This window comes from Hippocampus comes, unplaced genomic scaffold (assembly GCF_001891065.2).
Source record: "Hippocampus comes isolate QL1 unplaced genomic scaffold, H_comes_QL1_v1.1 scaffold80, whole genome shotgun sequence".
Classification (NCBI taxonomy): Eukaryota; Metazoa; Chordata; class Actinopteri; order Syngnathiformes; family Syngnathidae; genus Hippocampus; species Hippocampus comes.
Genome location: NW_017806164.1, coordinates 2,046,186 through 2,054,187, shown reverse-complemented (window position 1 = coordinate 2,054,187; position 8,002 = coordinate 2,046,186). Strand labels below are relative to the sequence as shown.

Here is an 8,002-nt window from a genome sequence, read left to right as displayed (position 1 = left end):
TTTTTTAATAATAATAATAATAATAATACATTTTATTTTATTTTGGGTGACCAATATCAGTTTGGGTATTAAATCTTGAGTACTCAGCAATATTACGAAGTAACAAAACTTGATACTTGATACATAACATTTCAATTTACACAATGACAGATAATTGTGAACAAAGATGGTGATTTACCCATGTGTCAAACGGCTACTGTTTAGCACCAACTACTGGCAAAGAAGACATATTTGATGCCAGATTTGCCTTAAGTATTGGTGGCTGGTATCGGCATCTTTCATAAATACCCGATACCTTGCATTCAAGCGGATTACAGCTCGATATTGATATCTAGTATCGATACTTTGGGACGGATACTCATCCATCCCAAACTGAAAGTAACATACAGTAATTCTAATAGAGATATTATTATTTTTATTTATTATTATTATTATTATTATTATGTTATTATTATTATTATTATTATTATTATATATTATATCTACATATTAAAATGAGAATTTTAAAGCCATATACAGATCCAGTCCCTTTAAAATTAGGCACATACTGTATAAGAGCAGGGCCTATTTCTTGACTACATCTATTACAAGGGGCAGCATGTGGCACAAGTGGTTATCACGCCGGTCTCATAGTTTTGAAATACAGGGTCCAAATCCCGGCTCTAGGTTTGCTGTGTAGGGTTTGCATGTTCTTCCCATGCATCGCACTTCCTCTCACATTCCTTAAACATGCTTGTTAGGTTAATGGCTGACTAAATTGTCCACAGATGTGAATACAAGTGTAAATATGTATTCGTGTTTAAGTGGCGACCAATCCTGTGTAGCTGGGTTAGCCTCGGGCTCACTTGCAAAAGTCATGAGGACAAATGCTGAAGAATAGGGATGGAGCATACTTCAAGGCTGATTATGTGACCACTAACAACACAAGGGCACAATTAGAAAGCCACTTTTTGATGCTTTTGTCATGAAATTGTGATCACCACAAAGAATGTATATCCCTTATCAAACACGTAATAAGACCATAGTTTGTGTGTTTGTGTGTTTGTGTGTGTGTGTGTGTGTGTGTGTGTGTGTGTGTGTGTGTGTGTGTGTGTGTGTGTGCGCGCGCGTGTGTGTGTTAAGACTGAGAAAGTGTCTTCCTTGCAGGTTTACATATATTACATATTGCTGTTGGAGAGAAACTGGTGTACAATTGTTGTTGAGAAGAGCATGGATACTAAGCGCCCTTTCACAACTTTTTTTCGAGGCTGTGTATGTGAGACATACCGCAGGTGTCGCAGTGGTTATCTTCAGGAGGGTTATAAATTAACCTTATTCAGATGTTTGGACCACTAAGCTCAAATTGATTAATCAGAATTGTCATTTTAACATGTGGCCAACATTGAAACTAATTCGACAATGGACATAAGCCAAATCAACTCTCATGGAAAGACACTTCGAGGGCTAATCAGCTCTGTGCCATATAATGACATTTTGTTTATATTGATGTTCAGTGAATTAAAACTAAAATTAACCTTTTTTTCTAGTTCAGTATACCAGGGTCAGGTTTTATTGTTTGTGTTCATTCTAAGTGGAATACCAGCATGATTCTGTAAATATAACTTTGAACAAAGATGTGAATTTTTGTGCAATATTAATACACTGGAAATGGTGTGAAGTCTGACAATCATTAAGAGAAATTTGAAAGTTTGTAACTCTTTTGCTTGAATTGTCGTTGATAGAAGTTCTATTCTCCATTAAACAGGTTTCGATTGGACAGTGAGGAATGTTTATTGTTATTTGAGTAGTGTATTAGAGCAACAGATATTCGGTCTGAATTGAATGGTTTGGTTTCGTCTAAGAGTTAGAGGTTTTCTTTCCTTCGTCCCCTCAGCTTTAGAACATGAATAAAATGTTATCATGATAAAAGCTGTCACAACGCACTTAAAAGTTCTTTTTTTTAAATGTCATGTTTACCTTTCAAGCTTTTAATAAACACCTTTTCCAACCATTTCCTCCTTTTTTTGTGCCCACCAAGTCATATGTTTAAAGAAAGAGGGAAACAGAATTTGCAAGTGGATCATGAATTTGTACTTTTTATTTTAAAAACATATGCTTTTCATAATGAGAGAACAGCAACATGAATAAAATATAAATTCAGGAATTGAATTGATGACAAAAATGCAAGACAACCTGATACTAGGCAGACAATGCCACGATCAGATTAATTAAACTTTACATTATAGTCTTAATTTCTAATTACTTCTCTTCATGGTGTGCTTTAAACTTTCCATAACAGGGACAATGTAAAATTAAATATAGAATGTATATCAAAATATATATAAGAGGCCATGGCTAATTCTTCAAATTAAACCTTACTATGAAGAGAGTTAAAACATAAACAGCTTTGGAGGCAAACGGAAGCCCCTCAGGCAATTTTACAACATTTTGCAAACAATTGATGAAAATTACATTTGATTGTTGTTGTTTTTTAACGACAGCAGTCGAGTCAAAAGTCATGTAAACAAGCAACACAGAAAGTGAGGGACATCTTCGTTTAAATCCTTTGGATGAAACATACTACAGTGACAGATATGTTGCTTATGATGAATAATAACAACTGCGCAATGTATTTAATTTACACACATCAGATCGGCTGTAGGATAGATTGATAAGAAGAATCTTACATTAGTGAGTGCATCTACAACCGGCGCCATCCATTTACAAAATATACAATTGGCTGTCCATCATACTGCTTGTATAAACCGTAGCTCGATATGATGAGAATACATAAGAGAGTGAAGCACACGTGGATATCTAATTAAATAATATGCCTTCATAATGAAATTGTCTTGATATTTTAAGAAAACATGCGTCAAGCTCTATATACAGTTTCAGTGTACAGTTTAGAAGATACGTTGGCAAAGGGAGGTGCAGGTGTACATGTCGGGGAGTGAGATGTAAACAGCAAGAGAGGTAATGTCACAAATACAAGTGAGCCGGTACTTACATAGATGCCAGGCGTTCTACCTCGAGGGCAAAGCACAGAGAGGGTCGCGGCAAAGTGGACGCGGTCTGGTGACCAAGGAGCTCTGCTAATGGGAGCGGCCGGCTGGGAAGGCTTCTAGGGTTCTTGGCTGGTGCGGCCATGGCGACAAACGTTCTGCGTTAAAGTCTGGGAGGTGTCACCAGAAGTGTTTTAGGGTCCCACCCGGCTGTTGATGCCTTCAATATCCCCTCTGAAACACATACATTACAAAATTAGCCACATTTATACTGCTTTCTACCCTGACCAGAGCATCCCTCAGCCCCATGTATTCAGTCAACAATCATGGTTTGATGGAAAAAATATATATATTTTATGTAAAAACATCACTGGAAAAGAAATTTTACACCTTTTATTAACTCACCAACTAGAACATATTTCCACATACAAGGGCTCCTCGGTTTGATCAAGTTTTAAGGTTATGAATGATGCACGATGAACGAGTAGTTAGTGCAACGGCGTAAGAATACTAATAATCATGTGGCACAACAAGGCTGCTTACTTACCTCTGTACTTGCCATTTTTCAAATTTGCTTCATATTGAAGGCCTAGGATTGTTTTTTTCATCCATATTCATATTTGACTAACATGTTTGCATAGGATAGTAGAATTTCGGGTTACGTCGCCGCCGTGCAGAGGAACCCCTGCACATGCTTGCATTAGAAGCAGACTACCTGTAAGCCTATTAGCAGCCACACTCCTGGGTGCCCTGTGGCTGAGCACGACGGGGGGAACGGAGCTGGCGCAGTGCAGCATCCCCGTACTGGATGCCAGATCCCATCCTCTCTGGATCCAACTCCCCTATAAAAATAAATAAATAAATAAAAAGATTAAAAAAAAGAGCAAAAGAAAGAGGAAATGAATGGATTTTCCCCCACATCCGAACGAGAAAAACTCTCAATAATCATCCCCAGTGGCAAATCAAGATCACATAGAATGATATAAAGTCAACCCTTGCCGATTTGCCATTCTTTTGTCATCCTCCGTGGAAGATGGCACAACATTAAAAAAATGTGAATAGAGTGGAAAAGTCAATTGCAGTTGAGATTTTGATTGAAGTATTATATTCTTCACCATTACAAAGTGCGCTGTGAATTCCGGCAAAGTCGACGATTTGGCAACAACAGTGAACACACCAGATAGCAGTTGAAGCGGTGGATGTCATGGCTAGATGGTAAAAAATAATCAATATAGTCACTAAGTCGCTCCGTTTTCCATCCACTTCAACTTGGCAGTCATTAATTGTTGCCGTACGTTATGGTGCATTCACGTGATCACGTAACGTAGATGCAACGGGTCAACATACAATTCTGGGGACGTGTCTTATTTATTCAGCAATTTCTGCTTTTCAAGACAGGGGTTGGTCCCTTTCCCCTTCACTGTAAATAATTACATTTTACTTTTGCACTTCAGTACATTTCAAAGTCTGTACTTCTACCACCATAGTATTTTTTTACACAAATATATATACTTCAACTTGAGTACTCTCTCTATTGAAGGGCAATTACGTGGTCGGGACAAGGTCGTTGCAAGTGTATGGTCACTGGAGGGTCACTGCAGTAATGTGAGTATTTGTGATTGGAAATGAGACTGAGAGCTCCTACCCGATTCTATCTTGTTGAGGATTTTGCGAGCGCACTGCACAAAAGCTTCTTCCACGTTCTCCCCTGTCAGAGCGCTGGTTTCCAGGAACATCAGCTCTGAAACACACAGAATGTTTGCATGAATGTAGCGCTCTCCTACTGAATATTTAATGAGCACAAGAATGTATTTCCTCTCAAAAGTTTCTTCTGTCACATCAATATACCGTTCTCCTGAGCGAAGCGTGACGCCTCCAGGAAGGTCACCTCTCTGTCAGCATCCAAATCCTTCTTGTTTCCACACAGGATGATGACGATGTTCTGACTGGCCAGCATTCGGGCATCACTCAGCCACGTGGTGAGAGCGTTGTAGGTCTCACGACTGCAGTGGGGAGCAACACATTACTCAGAGGGCAGCGATGAAGGCAGTCTCAAAATGATTTCTGACGTGTCTGAATGTCTTGAATTAAACAAGAGGGCGTTGCATCGTTACCTGGTGATGTCATAGACCAGCAGGGCTCCTGCTGCGCCTCTGTAGTAACTTCTGGTCACTGACCTTCAAAAAACAATGAACATTTAGAATACAGTCCCGTCGAAATTGGACCTAAAGCCCATGAAGACAAATGTATTATTTTATTAGATGTTGTTGCTTTGTGCTGTTTATAATTCAAATGCATTTTAGTGGCGCAAATTCCTCTTGTGTTCCAAAGTAAAATGGGTGATACATTTGCTGTGTCGCTCTTCAATCTAGATGAAGCACTGTTCAATCTAGAGCACTGTATTGTGGGTTAGTTACTAAATAATGGAAAATGCCCTACCTGAACCTTTCTTGTCCAGCTGTGTCCCAAATTTGCAGTTTGACAATTTTATTGACCACACTGATGATTTTAGAGCCAAACTCCACTCCAATGGTGTGATTTGATTCATCCTTAACTGGAAAAAAAACATTCACTCTTAAAACATAAACTCGTAATGAAGATGACAGAAGAATATATGTATTTCGTGGGTTAGCGATAAGAAAGGAGTTGCTGAAGCGGATTTAAAAGATTCATATGAAGTTGAAGATGTTATAATGATGACCTCCATATATTGCTTAATAATGTATGTATTGCCTTTCCCAGCACTTTTAAACAATAACGCAATATTGTAACAGCAGAATATGTCTAACTTACATCTCTTCTCTATAAACTGATGCAGCAAACAGGATTTGCCGGTTCCAGCATTCCCAATGACCAGGAATTTAAACAGGAAATCTAAGAAAGAAAAAAAATGCTGACAACTTTAAAATCCAACAGAAGATTAGTTGTTATGGTGTATCAATTCCTCGTGATAGCAGAAAGAAAGGAGAAAAATGTAATGCATCTGCTGTCATTTACAAAGTAAACGGCGAGTGCTTTACTCACTTTTGCGGTATAGGAGAGAGATCGTTTTTATTAAAGGCAGATTAGCAATGTCTATTGAGATTTTTTTTCTGTTTATTAGAGGTGTAACCAAAAATGATTCAAATCGGAAAATCGGTTTTGATTTGATGAACCAAAAGAAATCATTAAATTTGAAAATCATTGCATCTGTGAAACATATAAAATAGTCGATTGTGGAGAGATGCACACGGCAACTATTTATTGCTGATGACACGATGGCAGATTTTGAATTTTAGGGGTCACTGACAATTTAGTTTGCAGTTAACCAAACATGCATGTTTTTGGAATATCGGCGTAAACCACACAGGCACGCGGATCACGGTATACTCCACACAGGTGTTTGGAAAAATTTGGATAGAATAAACTTGTCGGACACACCCAGTAATTTAGTCATCATCACTCGGTGAAATTATTCACGTTAAGAACAATAATAATCCTGTAACAGCACCTGAGGTACACAGGCAAGATATTAAAAAGAGCAGAGTAATTTGTAAATAAAGATAGGAGTCACAGATATGATGACATTATTCAACAAATCAGCTTCAGATTAGTGCGTATTGCATTATGATGACGTCTTGAACTGTGACTTCTGTTGCCATGGTATTTTAAAGTCAGCATCATTTTGCCAGTGGCTAGGTTAGTATGTCAGCTAATTATTTACGATGAGGGGGGGAAACCCCCTTCGACACACCTGTCCTCTTTCCCATCGCTGAGACTACATGACGGCGTTAACTGTGGCTACTCGACAAAACGGACATCTTACCGTAAGACTCCGACATCGCCAGTTTGGCGTTTTGTAACAGTACTGATGAATCTGGACAGGATAGCAGATGGTTGACAGATGGAGAGCTAAGCTAAGTGAAGCAAAATAGTCCCGTTGATGATTTCCGCGGATTGCGACTGTGTTACTCCTCTGACTTCCCGTCCGTGTTTTGTATTTTCAAAATAAAAGCTTCATGACTCGTGAGTGACAACGGCCTTGATTGCGTCGTTTGCATGTTTTTAGTTTAAGCAAAGGACAGAATTCAAAATCTGTAGAACCTCTCTAATATGGAGCGTTAGGACTACGTTACATAATTACTTTCCGTAGGTTATGTGTTATTTGAAAATAAAACATGATGAACTGGAGTTCTGTAATATGTTTTGCTTTATTTTCCCTTTTTTTGTACATTAAAATGTATCCTAAATATATTTTAACGATTAATAGACAAATAGATATTCATTATATATGCTAATAATAATAATCGAAGTAATACAATATTTATATTTATATACTTTTTGTCTTCTACTTTCTGCCTTTCATGATTTTGCTGCTGTTAATTGTGAATTTCTCCATTGTGAGACAAATAAAGGTTTTCTTATTTTATCTTATCTAAATATAGATAATGTAAATTTTATTATTAAATCATTGGTTGGTTGGTTCATTTATTGTGGTAGTGAAAGAAAAAAAGTCTTGTGGGATGGGTTCCCACTCAGTGATGGCGTAGCTGTGGGTGTGAATGGTTGTTTGTCTCTATGTGTCTTGCCACTGACTGGCGGCCAGTTAAGGATGTAGTCTGCTTTTCACCCGAGATCAGCTGGGATAGGCTCCGGGATGCCCGCGACCCTCTTTCCATTTAGATGCCATGCATGTTTTTGGAATATGGGAGGACACTGGAGTACCTGGAGAAAACCCACACGGGCACAGGAGAACATTCAAACCCCACACAGGAAGGCCGGAGCCGGAATCGGAATCGAATCCTGCACCTCTGCACTGTGAGGCGGACATGCGAACCGATCCGCCCTAAAAGAAACCATTTCACAGATCTTACCTGCTTAACTTTTCACTACAATATATTTGCATATCATCTCAAAGAACTCTGTTTTATGTACACCCAACACATTTGGATTTAACTTTTTAGCAATACTTTTAAGAGCAAACGTTCATCCACTGCAGACTAATGCAGAACTCCAGGTCACGAGGTGGCAGTGTAGCG

General features: G+C 38.5%; 1 protein-coding gene across 2 annotated transcripts; it reads right to left on the bottom strand.

Moving 5' to 3' along the window:
- Positions 1-2,055: 2,055 nt before the first annotated feature.
- On the bottom strand, positions 2,056-6,951 carry rab4a (RAB4a, member RAS oncogene family). Of its 2 annotated transcripts, XM_019895879.1 has the most exons (8): positions 6,790-6,950; positions 5,778-5,858; positions 5,424-5,538; positions 5,099-5,161; positions 4,833-4,987; positions 4,630-4,725; positions 3,700-3,826; positions 2,056-3,218 (listed from the first exon to the last, which is right to left on the bottom strand). In XM_019895879.1, the coding sequence occupies exons 1-7, from the start codon at positions 6,803-6,805 to the stop codon at positions 3,711-3,713; spliced, it is 642 nt and encodes a 213-aa protein (XP_019751438.1). In that variant the 5' UTR covers positions 6,806-6,950; the 3' UTR covers positions 2,056-3,218; positions 3,700-3,710. The 2 variants fall into 2 exon arrangements, with proteins under 2 accessions (XP_019751438.1, XP_019751439.1); XM_019895880.1 differs by lacking the exon at positions 5,778-5,858 and having other exon boundaries at positions 6,790-6,951.
- Between the last annotated feature and the right edge of the window lie 1,051 nt (positions 6,952-8,002).